The sequence below is a fragment of the Lithobates pipiens genome, unplaced genomic scaffold (genome assembly GCF_037356315.1).
Source record: "Lithobates pipiens isolate NorthernLeopardFrog02 unplaced genomic scaffold, aLitPip1_a1.2 Scaffold_8, whole genome shotgun sequence".
NCBI classification, from domain to species: Eukaryota; Metazoa; Chordata; class Amphibia; order Anura; family Ranidae; genus Lithobates; species Lithobates pipiens.
Window position 1 is genome coordinate 575,271,337 of NW_027507903.1, and position 20,222 is coordinate 575,291,558.

At 45.9% G+C, this 20,222-nt stretch overlaps 1 protein-coding gene across 1 annotated transcript in view; it reads right to left on the minus strand.

The window, feature by feature from the left end:
• Positions 1 to 11,374, minus strand: part of ZGLP1 (zinc finger GATA like protein 1) — a 37,350-nt gene extending 25,976 nt beyond the window's left edge. Inside the window, exons 1-3 of the mRNA XM_077473415.1 lie at positions 10,637 to 11,374; positions 5,795 to 5,892; positions 3,513 to 3,606 (exon numbers count right to left, since the gene is read on the minus strand). Of these exons, the coding sequence (XP_077329541.1) occupies positions 3,513 to 3,606; positions 5,795 to 5,892; positions 10,637 to 11,316 (872 nt within the window). The 5' untranslated portion in view covers positions 11,317 to 11,374. The remainder of the gene's footprint in view (positions 1 to 3,512; positions 3,607 to 5,794; positions 5,893 to 10,636) is intronic.
• Positions 11,375 to 20,222: the final 8,848 nt, after the last annotated feature.

Consider the following 20,222-nt stretch of genomic DNA (forward strand, 5'->3'; position numbering starts at 1 on the left):
GCCTATGTACCGTAGCACCCTATACCAAGTTACCAGTCCTTATAAGAACTTTTGTGGAACAAGTGAGTTGTGAATGTTTAGCAGACTGCAGCAGAAGGGCAGCAGTCAAGTATAATATCCTTTCTATATTTGGAAGAAAGAATATTATACATGTACAAGCCTATTACTGTACCACTGATACCAGTCCTGAAAAGAACCTTTGTGGAACTAATAATAACAGCAAGTCTTTAAAATTACCCTCACTGCCTGACAACACTGCTTCCTTCCTGTCCCTATACAAATTGGCAAAAAAAGAGAACGATTAGTGGTTACTGGAACAGCTCTTTTGTGGACCTTGATAGTAACAGCTAATGATGATGATGATGATGATGATGATGATGAAGACTAATCTGGCTGTCCCTGTAGCATACACCGTCCTTTCCCTTTCTCTAAACTAACAAAAGACACTCAGGCTGCTGCAAGAATCAGCAGCACAGCAAACCTATCAACACCTAACACCTATACCAGTCCTGAAAAGAACTTTTGTGTACCAAATAGCTAGTGGTTTATCTCTCCCTACTCCACACAGGAACCTGTCCCTATCGTAACAGAAGAAAGAATGTAAAATGGCCACCGGATCGGGTGTATTTATAGGTTAGGGGGAATGTACAAGTGTCCATGTGCTGTCATGTCTCAATTGGCTGTCCTGTATCACATGATAAACGTGTCACCAAAGGTTAAAGTTCTTGTATACATTAAACACGTAAGTCCGCCGCGGCGAACGACGGAAAAAGGCGTTCGAACGTGCGGACCGCGAATGTCGGAAATTCGCCGCGAAACGACCGCCGGGCGAAACGTTCGTCCATCACTACCCAGGATGTCTCCGCCCATACCTGGGACCGGAACACAGTGCGGTCTACTGTATGACTATGTATGTAACCCGCAGCTGCATACATTATCGCACATCCAGCCGCTGACACCTCAGGGAGAGAGAACTGAATTACTAGTTCTGATGTAAATTGGTAATTAGTAAAATATAAAAAAGTCAGTCTTTGGCATTTTTATTTTATTTTTATATTAACATTAATTATGATTAATATTATATATTATTTATTTTATTTATTTTTATGCCGGTTTTATTTGGTATGGTGGTGCAATGTGCACTGACTGCAGTCTTATTTTATTTTATTTTTATCTTCTGTGTCCAATTTTATGTGGGTTACTTTTTATTAAAGTACTTTTTGACATTGCTGGATTGTAATATTCTTTTCTTCATAAAATTAATGATTAAGTTGAATATAAATAATATAACGAATACGAATGTAACACAATTTTGTATATCCAATAATTTTATGGAGTAATAAATAAAAAAAGCCTATTTTGGTGTCGGTGCTATTTCGGTATCGGTCATCGAGATCAAGGAAGATTTATTTTCGGTATCGGTTTCGGCATCCCTACGTTTCAGGAAATGCCAACCCCCCTGGCTGCAAATGCCTCTTTCACAAGCCCTCCTGGCTGCCTCTCTACACCAATCCACCAGACTGACTCTTCACCAGCCCTCCCAGCTGACTTTTAGAAGATCTTTCAGGGAAGGATAGTAGACTTAAGAACATCACTGTCTTCAAGAGAGACTGGCAACATGTGGCAGTCTCCCCCCGTTGTTAGTCCTCAACAGTGTTGCACTACTCACTCTGTCCTCTCTTGCTCCCTTGCCTCCAGGAAGACCTCCTCCCATGTGTTTTGTCAGGATCCTTTCAGCACCCAAACCCCAGCCTAAGGCAGGCCACCCCCCCAGACTAGAGGGCACCGACAGCCTCCTCAACACTGTATTTCCACCTTCCACCCAACTGCCCTTGCTGGTATGGCTAATGTTTATTTATAGGGTTGTCTCAGTCTGCTGCCAGCCCACTGCTGAGGATTGGCCGAGGCTCCATAAATATTCAAGGCAGCTTTTTCCAAACCCCACCCACTAGTTCTAGAAGGTTCTCCAACCTTCTGGACCAGGGGGAGGCACCAGGGATTGCTGCCAGGGTGAGTCACCCAGCCCTGAACTTCAGTCAATTCTTGGCCCAGATTCAAAAATTCATTTTACCAAAAGCCAGTAAATTTGCCTCCAACTATTCTAGCACACACTGGAGTGTACCACAATAGCTTCCAATGAAAGAGGATCTATGAATGGAAGATGGGCGGATGACTGAAGAGTCCACCTCATTTATTCACAGCTTGTTTTTCTTTCTCAGAAGTTTTAGTACAGCTTCTCTGAATGGAGGGGTGGGGGAGGGCAAACAGGGCGGGCATGGTCAGTACTCTTAATGAGTATATATAACCAGTCCATCAGCTTTATCAACCCCCGCCACACCAGAAGATTATGACGTGGGAGTAGGAGGGCTTGGAGGATGTAGATTTCAACAAGCAGGAGCCAGCTACACAAGGGACACAATGCATTGATATAGTATGAAAAGTCCCTTGTTTTTTGTTTTGTTTTTTCTAGTAAACTTAGGCTTTAATAGGTTAATCACATTTTGCATATGTAAATGTTGTAATGAGTTTGTGATGAAGCTTTTTTTAAACAGATTTTTCATCGGTTGTTAAGAAAAGTTATACATTTTTGAGATGGCTGACAAAAGAAAAAATTCTTATAGATATCAGGAAGGGTTTTCCAACCGCCAATTGTAGGAATCTGTGACATTCGATGTTATACACCGATGACTATCGTGACTCACAATTCCCACCCATTGAAGAGGGACATTGACAGTGACTTGTTAGTAACAATTTTACCCGCGGCTTGACTGCTCCATCAAATCAAAATGGCTCCTTTTTAGCGAAAGTCTTTTTTTCACAGGGACGCTGGTAATGTACAAACTATACAGAGAATCACGGCGTGCTTCCAAAGTATATTTGTTTTGGAGACGTTTTGGAGTCCAAATTTAATAATTTGAAAGAGAATGGAAAAAGTTTGTTGCGTGTGCTGAGTGGGAATTCCCGGGCACAGCGAGGAATGTGGGATAACGTCCAGCTCTGTGTGGAAACAGTGAGTGGGTAGCAGGGGAGTTGCCTGTGAAATGTTCTCTGTACAGAGAGCTCTGTAGAAGCTTTCACAAGGAAAGAACACAAAGCAACAAAATGAGTTAGGGAGAAGCAGCTAGGATCAGCCAAAAACCCATCCCTGATAACAAAATAAAAAAAAAAAAAATCTATCAAAAGACTAATATTGTATTTTTTTTTTTATTAAGAATTTACCTCCATACTCCTCAATGCTAAAATACAATTATCCTTCTGAGGAAGGGAATTAAAACGGAGACACTTATAGGGCACTGAGTAGAAACAAATGTGCACCATTTGAGGGAAAATAGCCCAAGGATTATAAAGAACTCCTCCAACAATAAAAAAAAAAAAAAGCTAGATTCCAGAATGTTTATTACACTGTAGAATTTCCATCAGAAGAACAGCATACATTTTATAATGCATGAAAACTGTAAATTGTTTTTAACTCTTTATTTTCATTCGTAAACGTGATGTGATGCAATTATTACCTGATGCCACAGGCGTTACATAGCGGGGTCCCATCCTCTGCATCCCGCCACAGGGGAGTCTTCTGTGTCTTGCAAGAGGCACATCGTTTAATTCCTAGATAAGGGAATACACTATCAATATACAAATGTAGTGTGATTTTTATCGACGTACAGATAGTATCATCATCCAGTGCATTGTGATCATAATTGGCATACTCAGTATGATTCTATAGTACAGTGTGATAATTTTTTGTGTTTTCGGAACTGTGTATCATTAGACACTGCCGTGTGATCAACATTGGTGTAGAGATACTCTGTATGATTGTATATTGCAGTGTGGTGATTATGATCAGTGTTTAGATACCTCCTTCCATTAAGCCGCATTTACTGGGACATTTATAAACCTTCCCTTATAAAGACAGGCATTTACAAGCTTTAAGAGCAGTCCTGAAACTTGTTAAATGTCTGCTGAAGTGTGCCAAATATTTTTTTTAAACCACAGCCAGAACCTTTATTAAAGAGCGACATCCAAACTGCAGTGTGAAGTGGACCGGTCAATTGTGCCATGAGGGAATGGGACTAAAAAGGATTAGTTGACCTTCTCAGAAAAAATTTAAAGGTAAAAGCCCTATACCCTCTCTACCGCCCTCCCCCCGCCTACTGTACTTACCTCCATGGGCATTGAGTCGTCAGTGCCCATGTAGCCATTGCAGTGATCTGGGGAGTTGAAATCCCTACTCTTCTTCCCCTTTTTTCTGTAGAATTTCTGGTGTGGATCAGAGTGATTCTGATTGGTCATGTTTAGGTATTGACCAGTTGGAATCACTCTGACCCATCCCAGGAAGCCCTACAGAAAGAAGGGGAAGAAGAGCAGGAATTCCAAATCCCCAGAACACTACAATCGGCTGTGTGGGTACCAGTGGTGGCCCGTCCATAAGGGGTTCCGCCCCCCTACTAATCCATGCACCCGGCCCTTAATTTACATGCAGGGTGTTGGTCGCATGGATTTCTTTTTAAAAGCACACGATTAGAGCCTGAGGCACTAATTTGCTTTAAAAAAAGGGTGGGCTCGGGGAGCAGAGCACTGTGCCCTGAGCCCACCCATTTGTGTGACAGTAGCAAATATTTGCTATTGTCTTTCTGATTCTCCTCCTGGCTAATCAGGAAGCGGGTCCTGAGACCCCACTGGCAAGGGAATGTTAGGGCTCACAGCCAATTGGATCTCAGGAGCTGCATCCCTTTCGGCCGATAGGAGAAGCCCTGGATTTTCCCAAATCCTCCTGGAGTGAGGAGCAGCAGCCCTCCTTGTCATCTTCCTCAGTGCCATCCTCCTCCTGACAGTAAGGCTTCTAAACCCCTGCCTGCCATCCATCCGTCCGGGGGGGTAGTGGCGGCGGTGAGGGGGCAGGTTTGTTTGCCAACGCAAATTTAAGGCTAGACATGTTGGGTATCTATTTACTTGGTGCAACCTCCTTTTATATTTTACCCCCAAAAAATGGTAATTTATTGTGTTTTTTGTGCCGTAAAATAAACTATAGTGTATATTTTACCAAAAGTTTGTATTTTCTAGATGATAATATCATACGACATAAAAAAATTAGAACTATCACTATTTTATGCTCAAAAATATATAACATTTTTGGGGTTTATGCAATCTTCAGGCCTAAAAAGATTTTTTAAACGTGTGCAAAATAAACACAAAAACGGCGCTGGAAGCGAAACGGTTAAACAATCGAATTCTGTCGAGTGAGGGAGCCCACACACTAATCAAAATTCGGCCAATCCCTTCTGGACATGCCGAGTTTGGATCGGTGTATGGTCAGTAGTGATGTGCTCGGGGGCATTCAGATCGAACCTGCCAGGAAGTCGGCACTGCACACAGCCAATCATAGGCAGCATATGTATGTGTAGCTGTCGGTCGTGGAAATGCCTCACTACCTATGATTGGCGGTGTGCAGTGACAGCTTCCTTCCTGGCTGGATCGATCTGAACACACCTGAGCCCATCACTAATAGTCAGCTTAGTGAAGACTTGGGCAGACATGAAGGCCTTGTGTACAGCCTGAGATTTTGATTTCTGGGGCTCCACAGAGAAAAAAAAAGGGGTCCAAAATTTACACTGGCCCCCTTTAACGGTGTGTTAACCTATAAAAAGGTGTGAGATTTGACGGATTCAATTTACGGCTCCTTTTGGACACTTGCTAAAATGTGATTTTCTGCAGGCTACAAGCTGCAATTTAAAAAATTCCTTTTTAAAACCAGTCCTAAACAGTATAATGATTATATCCGAATTGGATCACATACTTGCTGTCTGTGTTGGATCATCATCTGAACCACTGGACAGTGAATTTGATTTACTCCGGGGTCTGGATTTTGTGCTCTTTCTCCAATTTCTTCCTTTGCTGTTGAGAAACCAATACATTAGTTCCTAGAATGCATACAATTTTGGCGCTCCCTTACATGTGCGTAACCAAGTGTTTTCCTACATTTCCTGTATGTATAACATTGTCTAATTTCACAAAGTTCCTGTTAATTCCAAAAAATCATTACTTTTTTAGTGAGTGTATGTTAAAGATTTTAGGATTTGTTTTGGGTTTTATTTTTTCCTTTCAGCTCATATTATGTCAGCAGTAATAAACCAATTAAACATTTTTAGCGTCTCCTTTTGGTGGAGAATTATGCAAGCTGTAGAATAGTGGAAATTAATAAGTATCCTTGATGGTAAATGAATGCTTCTTCTTCCATTCATTCAATTTATAAGTTGTTAGATGTGTACATTTCAAAATCCAGTATACAGGGAAAAAAAAAAAAATTTTTGTGTATTAGTTCTCCATGTAACGGGAGTGTGGCAGTGGGGGGTGCCCTTTGCCTATATACTTTTTGCTAATAGGTGTCCCTCTTTTCCATCTCAGAAAATAGAGGTATGCTAGCCTGTTAGGACAATTTGGCTGTGGTTTGCCTTTAGTGTAGAAGTTGGCATAGCAGCAGCAAGTAATATTCCGGCTCTTAATTTACCTAAATTGTGTAAATGACGACTGTCACAGATTTTTCAAGTACACAACCTCAACCATATTTGAGCTACTTGTGCATGCACAGTAACACAAAAAAAAAGGCATAAAGTGAGGGGTGGCAGGTGCAAGTAGGCAGTTCCTGCAAAATTAAGGACAAAAAGGTCCTGACCTGGATGGGACCTCATGGAAAGTGGACATGTTAAGTGTAGTTTGTGGTCCGGGGTGACAGTGTCCTGGGGACTGAGGAGAATATGCTGACAAATATGCAGTGGGGGTACAATTACAGAAATGCTCCCATAGCGTAACAACGGTTGTTATAACTCTAAATGATCAAATAACATCTAATACATAAAAGGCTGGATTCACAACTTTGCATTGTAATATTGCACATTACAAGATAAGTATGAAGTTGGGGGGGGGGGGGGGGGGGAACAATTATACTCATCTAGGTGGAAGCAGCATCCATCCAATGCTGCATCTGTCCCCACAGGCTCTGCACTGAGAATTGAGCGATGAAAGACCGCTGATCGCTCAGTTCTCCCCTCTGCTCTGAGCAGAGAGCCATGACTGTCAGTCACCGGCTCACACCTCGATTGCCGCCATTACTAGTAAAAAATAAAAATGGCATAAATCTAGTCCCTATTTTGTAGGCACTATAGCTTTTGCACAAACCAATCAATATACGCTTATTGCAGGTTTTTTTTTTTTTTTTTTTTTTACCAAAAATATGTAGAAGAATACATATTGCCTAAACTGATGAAGAAATGTATTTTAAATTTTTTATTGGGGATATTTATTATAGCAAAAAAGTATAAAATAGTATAAAAAAGTGTTTATTAGATCTGTTTGACAAGTGAACAAATTTGCTGTTCATCAACATGAGCTGTTCCTGTGCTCTCTGCCCCTGGAATGTTATCTGTCAGCATTGTTCTCTGCTAACTCCATAGGCTACAAAAAACTTTCCCCCCGTTGTGTAGCAGAGAGTGAGGTATAATGTTTTTCTAACACAGTGTTATGCAGTCCTAACACACTCCCTATCCAAGGAGTTGCTAGGTGGGAAAAAGAGCAGGGGCTTCAGCCCGAAGTCCGAGCCCGGGGCTGGTGGGGGGGGGGGGGGTGGTCGGGGGTAAGCTCACTCTTGCTGGTTTCTGCCTAGCTTACCAGTGCCCATCAATGCTGACCACTAAAAACTGACCTACCTGACACACACTGACAATTACACTGACCCACACTGCCCTACCTGACGCACACTGACCATTACATTGACCCACACTGACCTACCTGACACAGACTGATCATTACACTGACCATTACACTGACCTACCTGACCATTACATGTCAGACCTCAGGTGACCTCCTCCTGCAGCTCAGGCGTAGTGTGCGGCACACACCCATCCTGCGAGACAGCAGGCAGGCAGCCAGAGACAGGAGAGGAAAGCTGCCCGTCCAAGCGCTGAGCAGGGAACTCAGTGCTCGACGCGATCGCATTGTAATTCCCTCCTTCTGGAGCCTGCAGATGGATGTCACACGTCCCGAAGTCCCAGAATTGGACCAGTGAGACGTCCATTATAGGTGCTGCAGGCTCCAGAAGGCGGGACCTGCTACGTCACTCGGCCATGCTCCGAATTGTGAATGCCCGAGACCCGGGGCCCACTCGGGGCTCCAGCCCCCCTCACCGACGCCACTGAGGACAACGCTGCTCACTACTGTTGACACCCTAGAACAGGAAGTAAGTAGTAGGATTGCCTGGTTAAAAGTAAAGAAAAAAAAAGTGTAAGGAAAGAAAACACATTGCGCCATCATATCTAAGGGCTAGTAATTTGCAAAACTATCAGTTTGTGTTATGTGACAACACTGAAAAAATGACACTTTGCTACAATGTAATGTAGTGAGTGTACAGCTTGTATAACAGTGTAAATTTGCTGTCTCATCAAAATAACTCAACGAGCAGCCATTAATGTCTAAACCACTGGCAACAAAAGTTAGTACACCCCTAAGTAAAAATTTCCAAATCGGGCCCAAAGTGTCAATGTTTTGTGTGGCCACCATTATTTTCCAGCACTGCCTTAACCTTCCTGGGCATGGAGTTCACCAGAGGGGATCATGCTCTGCTTCAGTATGTCACAGTACATGTTGGCATTCATGGTTCCCTCAATGAACTGCAGTCGGTGGTCTGTCAAAAACTGTCTGGCCATTGGATAGTGTCCCCCCCATACTGCGCAGCGCTTGCGCAGTACGGAGGAGAAGGAGACTCCAAAAGTCTCTGAAGAAGAATGGCGCCTGCGCACTGAGTCCAGGTGCAAGCCCCACCATCCAAGTGGACATACAGTAGCACATAGTAACAGGGCCCCTCGGGGGCTCACTTCGCTCGGCTATTTTTTATTGTAATTCTATATCCACTTGGATGGTAGGGCTTGAACCTGGACTCCCGGCGCAGGCGCCGTTCATCTTCTGAGACTTTCGGAATCTCCTTGTACTTCGTACTGCGCAAGCGCAGTACAGGGCGGACACTATCCGATGGGGGACACTATTCGACACATCACCGGCAGCACTCATGCAGCCCCAGACCATGACACTCCCACCAACATGCTTGACTGTAGGTAAGACACACTTGTCTTTGTACTCCTCACCTGGTTGCCGTCACACACGATTGACACCATCTGAATAATAAGTCTTGGTCTCATCAGACCACAGGACATGGTTCCAGAAATCCATGTTCTTAGTCTGCTTTTCTTCAGCAAACTGTTTGCGGGCTTTCTTGTGTATCATCTTTAGAAGAAGCTTCCTTCTGGGAGGACAGCCATGCAGACCAATTTGATGCAGTGTGTGCGGTGTATGGTCTGAGCACCGACAGACTGTCCCCCCACCCCATTCACCCTCTGCAGCAATGCTGGCAGCACTCATATGTCTATTTCCCAAAGACAACCTCTGGATGACACTGAGCACATGCACTCAACTTCTTTGGTCAGCCATGGCGAGGCCTGTTCTGAGTGGAACCTGTCCTGTTAAACTGCTGTATGGTCTTGGCCACCGTGCTGCAGCTCAGTTTCAGAGTCTTGGAAATCTTCTTGTAGCCTAGGCCAGTGAACCTTGGCACGCCTGATGTTTTGGAATTACATTTCCCATGATGCTCATGCACTCTGCAGTGTAGTTGAGCATTATGGGAAATGTAGTTCCAAAACATCTGGAGTGCCAAGGTTTGCCATCACTGTCCTAGGCCATCTTTATTTAGGGCAACAATTCTTTTTTTCTTTTCAGATCCTCAGAGTTCTTTGCCATGAGTTGCCATGTTGAACTTCCAGTGACCAGTATGAGAGAGTGAGAGCGATAATACCAAATTTAACACACCTGCTCCCCAGTCACATCTAAGACCTAACAAGTCACATGACCCCGGGGAGGAAAAATGGCTAATTGCGCCCAATTTGGACATTTTCACTTAGGGATGTACTCACTTTTGTTGCCAGCGGTTTAGACATGAATGGCTGTGTGCTGAGTTATTTTGAGGGGACAGCAAATGTACACTGTTATACAAGCTGTACACTCACTACTTTACATTGTAGCATAGTGTTATTTCTTCAGTGTTGTCACATGAAAAGATATAATAAAATATTTACAAAAATGTGAGGGGTGTACTCACTTTTGTGAAATACTGTACATACAGTAGTGGAAAGGAGTTGTCTAGGATATCTAATCCTCTCTTTAGTAGAATAGAGGACACACTTACCTCATTGAAACATTTCATACTTTCGTTACCTTTGCTTAGCAGACCCAATGTAAATGGAATGGCAATTTTATCTGAATAGACAAACTACAATATGGCTTTTTTTGAAGTTGTAACATTGTTAATTTTTTATTTTGTTTAATGTTAACATGGAGTTCCAAATTCGAATGTTTACCACGGTTTGTTTGATGGTTAAAAGACAAGAAAAAGACATGTCTGTGATGCCACAGCTGTCTTTTTTTTTTTTTTATGGGAAATAACGTTAAATAGGAAGCATCTGAATAGCTGAAGCAAAACAGATATTTCTTCTTTCAAGTTCATACAGTGAGCCCTTGGCACCATAACTCATTCTTTGGTGGATCATGCCACAGCTTACACAGTATTTCTCCTAATGGTCCACATTTTGTTGTGTACCTGTAAAATGATGAAACAATCAGCTGGTAATCATCACATTTTTCCTTCTCAAAACAGAGATGCATCTGAAACTCAATACCCTGGAAAGTTGGGTCTGTCTTTTCCATACTTCTCATTGGGGTCTTCTGCTTCCTGGGAGTCCTCTGAAAACACCTCAAATTATCTGATGATCCATTGATTATTGAGCTTCCTTGAGACTGATCTCTGTTCTTCTTCACATTCTGTACTTTACATAAGGTACTAGAGTGGCACTCTTTGCACAAAGGTTCACTATTTGTATTAGTGTTTACCCATTCTGGATTCTCAACAACTTGTTCCTCACTAGTGGATGGTAAATGAGATCTATCCAACATAAGGATATTATTGTTAATCTCAAGATGTCCTCTACAATCCTTCTGAACCTTGGACTGTACAAGAGGTTTGCTCTCTTCTTCTAGTCCTAGTTTAGTTAATTGGTTGCATTCCAAATTAATACGATTCAGAATCTCCATAGCTTTACTAGAAGAGCTTTGGGACCTTCTGTAGGAATTCCTTAGAACAGAGGTCCGGTTAAAGTCATTGATCATACTACGACCATTCTGAGCATGGTCCTCCTTGTTTTCAAACTTTGGAATATTTTTTATACTTTCCTCCAATAGACTCAAAACAGTCCGTTCTGAAACCTGTACCATACATGACATTCTGTGCTCGAAATGTTGCAAATTATTGGTATGGCCCTGTAACTGACACCATTTCTCAGCTTTCCCCTCAGAGAACCTTTAAAGAGAAAAGCAAAATAAAATCAATTAAGTGCCAACCAATGGATCATTGAGCAGTCAATCTAAATGAGTAAATAGATAAAGTCGCGCTATGGACTACCCCCTCTTACTGTGACTAAAGTAAATCAAATAAATAAAAAAAACTTTGAGTGAGGATATTAATACGGGGTTAAAGCTGCCTGTGCCTAGATCCTCCACCCCTTGGGTGGGGGGGGGGGGGGGGAGGTAAGAGATAAAGAATTAAGATAATGGGCTATGGTGCTAAAACCCAATACATGTGCAGCTCTGTGCATAAAAATATATATAAATTTAATTTATATAACGGTGCTATCAAAATTCTTATGGTATATCAAGTGTGTGCATATAGCATATATGTGCTAGTATTACGGTGACCCATACATATGCTTATGCTGATAATAACAAATACATAAAAAACATCCAAAAGAATCAAAAAATGTGCAAATGAATTAGTCTCAGCAAACATGCAAATATCGTGCAAAAATTATTTTTTTTAGTCCCAAAGAACGTCTTTATGCATAAGAACTTTTCAAAATCGCATTCAGAAATCGCTGGAAAGACGCAATAGCGGCGTTTTGCCGGTGGTATTACAGCGCTGCCCCATTGATTTCAATGGGGAGCAGCGGTGGAGGAGCAGTAAACACACCGCTCCTTCACCCCTCCAAAGAAGCTGCTGGCAGGGCTTTTCCCCGACGTCCTGCCAGTGCACCACTGTAGTGTGAAAGCCCTCAGGCTTTCACACTACAAACAATGGTGCAGCTTTTTTAGGGCGGATTGCAGGCGCTATTTCTAACGCTATAGCGCCTGCAAAACGCCCTGGTGTGAAAGGGGTCTTACTGTTGTCTTATTTTTTTTTTTATAAAAAAAAAAAGTGTATTTTTTCCAAAAAAAGTGTGCTTGTAAGACCACTGCGCAAATACGGTGTGACACAAAGTATTGCAATGACTGCCATTTTATTCTCTAGGGTGTATATATAAAGTTTGTGGGTACTAAGTAATTTTCTAGCAAAAAACTGATTTTAACTTGTAAACACAGAGTCTGAAAAATAGGCCTGTTTCTTAAGTGGTTAGGGTAAAAAAAAAAAAAAACTTCCAATGATGCATTGTAATGTACTGTGGTCATTGGCACCTGCTGCTGTCAATCAAATATTACAAGGAGGGAGTGGGGGGGGGCAGGGCTGAGCCATGCTGTGTTTGTCTATAGACACACACAGCCCAGCGTGGGAGCGAGCCTGTAGGTGTTCCACCATAGGAAGCAAATTCTTATGGAGATGCACAGAGAAAAAGAGGAGCCAAGAGAGTGCCAAAAGGGCACCCCAGAGGAGGAGGTTCTGGGCCGTTCTGTGCAATATCCTAGCATTGGGCAGGTAAGTATAATCGGTTTATTATTCTAATTTAAAAAAATGTAAGCTTAACAATTACTTTAATGTGGCCCAGTGTCAGCTAGAAAGGCAATAAAGGAACAAAAATTCTCATGGTTAAACTTTTGTTATTTAAAAAAGATTGATAGTCTTTTTAACTACTTTAGCTACCCCTAGGACTGCAGCTGAAGGAAGCTTTAACCACTTCCCACCAACTTGGTGCATATATGTGGCCTCTCAGTGGGTGGGCTTTAATATGGAGCGGCTACATATATGAAAATGAAAAAGTAAACACATTACTGTGCTATAATGCTCCCTTCACGCTCCCTTCACGCTCCCGACATAGTAGCAAAAGGGTACCGGAAAGATCCTGATGCATACTTTTGTTTGGGAGCGCTCTGATCATGTGACCACTGCGACTGCCAATCACAGTGGTAAGAGGATTGGAACGTCGGCCTCCGCCTCCCAGCATTTAGATCCCGGCAGCAGAAAGGAGTTGAGGAAGAAGTTCTCTGTAAATATTTGCTGAATCTGATGCTCTTCAGAGTAACATGTATGAACTCACATTAAACAATGTTGTGTATTCAAGACCATAGCAGCTACAGTAAGAGTCACTTGTAACAATCAAAGTTCGGTATGCGCAGACCTGGGGAAAGGAACACCATCCACATAAGGAACGGATTGGTTTTTTAACACTTAAAAGGAGAAGTAGAGCCAAAGCTCGTTTGGCTCTACTTCAACTATAGATTCCTGGAGTGCGCTGTCAGCCGATGTCACTCAGCCGGTCCAGGCTCAGATAAGATCCCAGACAATATGGTCAGGATCCACCCAGATGCCTGAACCGGCACCTGACTCAGCCTCTCAGTGATCCACCAAGAGCGGAGGGAGAGAACTTTATTTTTATTTTTAAGTCAGTTGTCAGTCCTGTACTCACTCTCATGAAGACCTATTACACCTGAAGAATCTTCAGCATCCAATACTTCTGGGCAGGGGCGGATCCAGAGCCTAGTCTCGGGAGGGGCACTGCTAGAAAATATGTTTCTTTGGGGGCAATTTATCGGGGAAATGGCTGGTATTGTCGCTTCAATCCTCACGGCACCATGGTTGTTATGGTGTCAGGATGATTCAAGCGTATTATTTCTATTATAACATTGTAATATAAAAATAAATGGTTCAACTCACCATAATGGAGAATCAGTGGGAGCCCTGAGGGTGTCACTTTCCACACACTGCACATTGTCACTTGTCACCAAATGCGTATTGTCACTTGCCACGTCACCTGCCACACATTGCGGATTGTCACTTGCCACATGTTGCAGATTGTCACTTGCCACGTCGCCTGCCACACATTGTGGATTGTCACTTGCCATGTCGCCTGACACACATTGCGGATTGCCACTTGCCACATAGCCTGCCACACATTGCGGATTGTCACTTGCCATGTCGCCTGACACACATTGCGGATTGCCATTTTCCACGTAGCCTGTCACACATTTCGGATTGTCACTTGCCACGTCACCTGCCACACATTGCGGATTGCCACTTGCCACATAGCCTGCCACACATTGCGGATTGCCACTTGCCACATAGCCTGCCACACATTGCGGATTGTCACTTGCCACATAGCCTGCCACACATTGTGGATTGTCACTTGCCACGTCACCTGCCACACATTGCGGATTGTCACTTGCCACATAACCTGCCACACATTGAGGATTGTCACTTGCCACATAGCCTGCCACACATTGCTGATTGCCACTTGCCACATAGCCTGCCACAAATTGCGGATTGTCACTTGCCACGTCACCTGCCACACACTGCGGATTGCCACTTGCCACTAAGCCTGCCACACATTGCGGATTGTGACTTGCCATGTCTCCTGCCACACGTTGCAGATTGTCACTTGCCATGTCGCCTGGCTGCCACACGTTGCGGATTGTTCCCAGAGTGAAATTAGGCAGCAGAGAGATAATGTAATCTCTCTGCTGCCCACTGCTTCCCAGACAGTGAGGGCGGAACTGCAGAGATGCAGGGAAGTGAGAGATGATGTCATCTCCCTGCTCGAACACTGAGCCGCCCAGCTGTCCCAACCTCACCCGCCGGCGCTGTCACCCGCTGAGCTGCCCGCCTGGAACAACACCCGCGGAACCGCTCGCGGGCTGTCAGACACGGAGCCTCCCGCCCGGAACGACACCCGCGGAACCTCCAGCGGGCTGTCACCCACAGAGCTGACCGCCTGATCACCCGCATTCTCAGAGTGGCCAATTGCCCTGTTGCCCCCCCCTGGATCCGCCCCTGCTTCTGGGTGTGTCAGATGGCTTACCCTTCTCTTCCCCATTGCAGATTGTGGTTTCACCTGCTGGCCCTTTTGTCTCAAAGGCAGCATTCACACCTGAGCAAAATGATTTTCAGGCATTTGAGAGTTCCTGAGCAGTTTTATTGTCCTTTCACACGGGACGGATCCGTGATGATCCGCCCTGTGAACATCTGCTTGCTCAGCGGGGATCGCTCCATTGATCCCTGCTGAGCCGGAGGATGACAGAGCGGTCCCTGCACACTGTGCAGGGACCGTCTTGTCAAATCTCCTCTCTCCCCTATGGGGGGGGAATCGGATGAACATAAACCGTCTGTCCGTGTTCATCCGATCCGCTCTGCAGACGGATAGAAAAATAGGATTTTCCTCCATCTGTAGAATCGGACCACAGCGGGGACGGATGATATCTGGTGTCAGCGGATTTTCATCCGCTGGCACCCGCTATCCCATAGGGATGCATGTATGTCCGTATTTCATCCAAAAACGGATGGATAAAATACGGACATACTGTCCGCACATTTGAAAGGGGCATAAGAAGCTTCAGGCAATGTTTTATCCAAAGGAAGAGCACTAGGGGGAGGGGGAGGAGACCAGTGCTTACAAGCTCAAATATTTTTTTTTAAATATACCTGAATACATAAAAAATGCTTGATTTGCACATTTTCAGACACTTCTATTGAATTATATGGGGCCAAAACACCTGAATCTGCCTCAAAATGAGCTCATGTAGCTTTGGCAACTTCAGGCTTCCAGCTACAGGTGTCTAAATATTGAATGGCCACCTTTGTGATACATGGGATTCTAGATGCTGAGCACTATGAGTGTTAGTTCACATTAGATGCAGTTCTGTGCGCTTTTTGTTCTGCACTTAGGGCCAGTTCACACCATAGAGACACAGTCCACATGTGTTCCAGGTGCTTTTCTGCATATGCATTTTTGATGCTCTTTTGATGTGTTCCAGTGCTCCCCCCCCTCTTTTTTATTAACCAATAGAAGGACAAGTGTGTTCCAGTGCGTTTTTGGTGCATTTAGGTGCATTACGGTGTGTTTTAAAACTTTCCAGTACAGTCCAGTGCATGAATACAGTATAACTGATGTTGCCCACCTTATTTGTAGCTACCCAGCCACCCAATTACACCCTCCAACCTTCCCATTAAAGAGACCACACTTTTAACTTGGAGTAATTAGTGGCCGTAGCAGCCTCTTTATTAATTAAAACATATAATAAACATATCAAACCAACATATCAAACCAACAATGAACTTATCAGTTAACTGAATAGACTGGAAAACGAGTTGGTCTTCGGCAGGGCCTTCCCTCTCCCCACCCCATTAATGTACCAATCAACCGGCACTGCGATCGTATTAACTGTACCAGGCCTAAAGCTGATATGCTAGCTCAGAGGCCACCAACTCTTTGACCGCAGTGCCCCCCATTCACCATCTTCCATATAACCCTTGTTATATGGCTTCAGCAACGAGCCCATCTCTCCAATGGGTCCCGCATCAACTTCTCTGTGGGGAGGGGTTATCTTCCTTTACCTGCACCAACCAACATCCGCCACAGCAAGCAAGGATAAAACCTTAACCTTGCACGCACCTCCACACCCTCAAAGCTCGTTCGATCCCCCCTGGAGACCTGGAGACCTAAGGACCACAGGACCACAATCCCCACGTCGTTCAGGTGAACCCCATCCGCCCGCAAGTACCTCCACGTGTCCACCTCCAGCTCTACATGTCTCACAGCCAGCCCACCGTTGCGAACTACAAAACGGCTGACGTCCTGGTTCACCTTCCTCCTAGCCTTGTTGACCTTATCTACGGACCTGGCGAACCTCCACGTGGACCTGGCGACCATGTCTGACCAAACTATGATCATTCCAGGAAAAGCCGCCCTAAGGCGTAGGAAATCGTATTTGATGTCCCGGGTAATGTCCAATTTGGTGCGCAAGCCCAAATCATTGCCCCCTAAATGTAAGACCAAGACGTCCGGGGCTCTATCAAAACCAGCGAACCGGAGCACCTCCCGGACCATCCTGCTCCAAAGCATGCCCGGGAACCCGAACCACTTCAGGTAAGCCTCCCGCCTGGAAATGCCCAGTTGCCGACCATCCGGCCGGATATCACCCCTAGCTCCCCAGCACACATACGAGTGCCCCATAATCCAGACCAACCCCGGTGGACCATCTGAAAGAAAGAAAGAAAAGAAACAAGAAAAAACAAAAAAGAAAACCAAATAACCTTCACAGTGTAAGTATGAACACAAACCCATGCCGACATCCCCCCAGAGCTACCCAACTACACACATAACAGCTCCGGTCGCACATAGGACCGAAACCTCCACGATTCCCACCGGCCGATCTGTTTTACCGATTCCTCATCTAATCCCCACGGAACCGCCTCCTTTGCGGCCCCGATCCTGAAAGAATGCGAGGAAAACCTCTCCCCCCTAAACCCAATGCCTGTGGGCATTTTTGAAAAACCCCTATAAAATTGGAATCGCGACAAATAGTCCCCCCCCCCCGTGGTGTATCAGCAACGGACCCAGCAAAGCCGGTCGGCAATCAAGAAACTCACGCAGGACGAGAACAGGACACAGCTGACAGCCCGGAATTGCGAAAACCACAACTTCCTTGCCTTTACCGCCCTGATCCGTTTTGGACCTGCGCACCTTCATGATCACTCTGTCGGCCAAGCAAGCGACGTCCTCCATAAACAAACCGCCCCGCCCCCGTTTAGAAGGGCTGACCAATTCCCCTATGCGGAACGCCCCAAAAAAGGCCAACACGAACGCGGTTCTGAACAACAAGAACTCGTACCCCGAAGCACACACCACCCGCAGCTTCTCACAAATCCTGCCCAATAATTCAAAGGACACCGGCCTCCTGTCGTCCTTCACCTGGCGACCCTTCCGATAACCCCGCACCGCCTGACGTACCCAAAAATCTTTGGTCCAATTCGGCTCACCTCTCAACTTGAACCAGAACGCTAAACCAGCCAACTTCCGCCCCACACTGGAAATCGATATACCATCTTCCAAATTCCTAGCGACAAAGTACAGCACCAGCAGCCGGTGATCCCTCATCCCCGCCTGCACCTGTCCACACAATGCTTCCCACTCCGCCCATGTCCTCTCATAAGCCGACCACGTTCCCCCACTCACCGACCTTCTGATCCAAATCGGCGAGTCTTCCAACACAAGCCTCCACAGGCACTCTGGGCAGGGTGTCCCGTGCTCCTCCGCTGTGGGAGCCAACTCCCGGAACTTGTCCCACTGAAAACGAGATAGTGCATCAGCTATAACGTTTTAAACCCCCGGCAAATACACTGCATGTACAAATATGTTCAGTTGCATACAGCAAAGGACCAAATGTCGCAGGCAAACGCACCACCGGCGGGGATGCCGCCGAAACCCTGTTCAGCACCTGTACCACCCCTAGGTTGTCCACATGGAATCGCACCTTCCGATCCCGGAAGGCTTCCCCCCAAAGCTCCACTGCCAGCACCACCGGAAACAGCTCCAGCAGCACCATGTTCCTTAGCAGTCCCCCAGTCTGCAAGGACGAGGGCCAGGGGCCCGCACTCCACGCCCCTTGAAAGAAATCCCCAAAACCTGCCGCCCCAGCCGCGTCGGTGTACAGCTCCAGGTCAAAGTTACTCACCGGCCCCGTCATCCACAAAGCCCGTCCATTGAAGCGATCCAAAAACATGTGCCATACCCGGAGGTCCTCCCGATGTTCCTTCGACAATCTCACGAAGTGCTTCGGGGAATCCACCAAACCCGTACTGGCCGCTAACCGCCGACAGAAAACCCTTCCCATCGGTATAATTCGGCAAGCAAAGTTTAACTTCCCCAGCACAGACTGAAGAGTCCTGAGCTGAACTTTGCGTACGCCCACCAACCCCCGTATCTCCGCCTTCAAAGCCTCCAGCTTGTCCACCGGGAGCCACCATTCCATCGCCTCCGAATCCAAAATTATGCCCAAAAAGCTAATCACCGTGGTCGGCCCTTCCGTCTTGTCCGGGGCCAAAGGAATGCCAAAACTCTCCACCACCTGCTCCAGCGTTGTCAACAGAACCGCACAGATCGCCGACGCTCCCGGTCCCACGCACAGGAAATCATCCAGATAGTGGATGACCGAGTTCACTCCTGCGACGTCTCTGACCACCCATTCCACAAAGGAACTGAAGCGCTCGAACAGCGCACAAGACACGGAGCACCCCATGGGCAGGCACCTGTCTACATAGTACTCGTCCTGCCAACAGCAACCAAGCAGGCAAAAACTTTCAGGGTGCACCGGCAACAATCGAAACGTCGCTTCGATGTCCGTATTTGCCATTAGTGCCCCCTTACTGTATCGCCTAACCCAGAAAACCGCCGCATCAAAAGACGTGTATGACACCGCGCTCAGCCTGGGGTCGATGGCATTGTTGACCGATCCCCCCTTTGGGTGCGACAAGTTGTGTATCAGCCGATACTTACCCCCTTTCACGTTTGGGCACCACCCCCAAAGGAGAAACCACCAAATCCGCGATGGGCATACCCCTGAAGGGGCCAGCGACACGCCCCAGCGTCACCTCCTTCGCAATTTTTCTGAAACCACCTCCGGATGAAGCATGGCAGACCGCAGGTTCCTCGATACCGGAGGGGCCCCCCCATAACCGCCGGTATCCGAAACCCCTCCGCAAACCACTGACCCAGAATCCGCGCCACCTCCCTATCCAGGAATCGATCTAGTAAAGGCTGCATCCTTTCCAGTCTCACCGGCGTCGTCCCTCTTATGCGCAGAATCTCCAATCCTACCTTTTCCCTGTTTAAAACATCTAGAGACCGGGTGGGCTCCCCCACAACCAGAGCACTCGTGTTTGTACTTGCAGCTCCCTGCAAATCTACAACTGCCCTCGTTGTATTGCCAGCAGACTCCCTTCTTCCTAGCGGCCGATTGACCAGAAGTCCCAGATCCACCGGCCCCCCTCCTGAAAAAACTGAGTCGGCATCGGTGCAGACGACATCAGGCGCATCCACAAGCTGATGTCCTTATGATCCCAGCGCAGCGCAGGTCTGACCGCCCTCCGTTGCCGAAACTGCTCATCATACCGCAGCCATGCCAGTCCCCCGTAGACTCTGTGTGCCTCC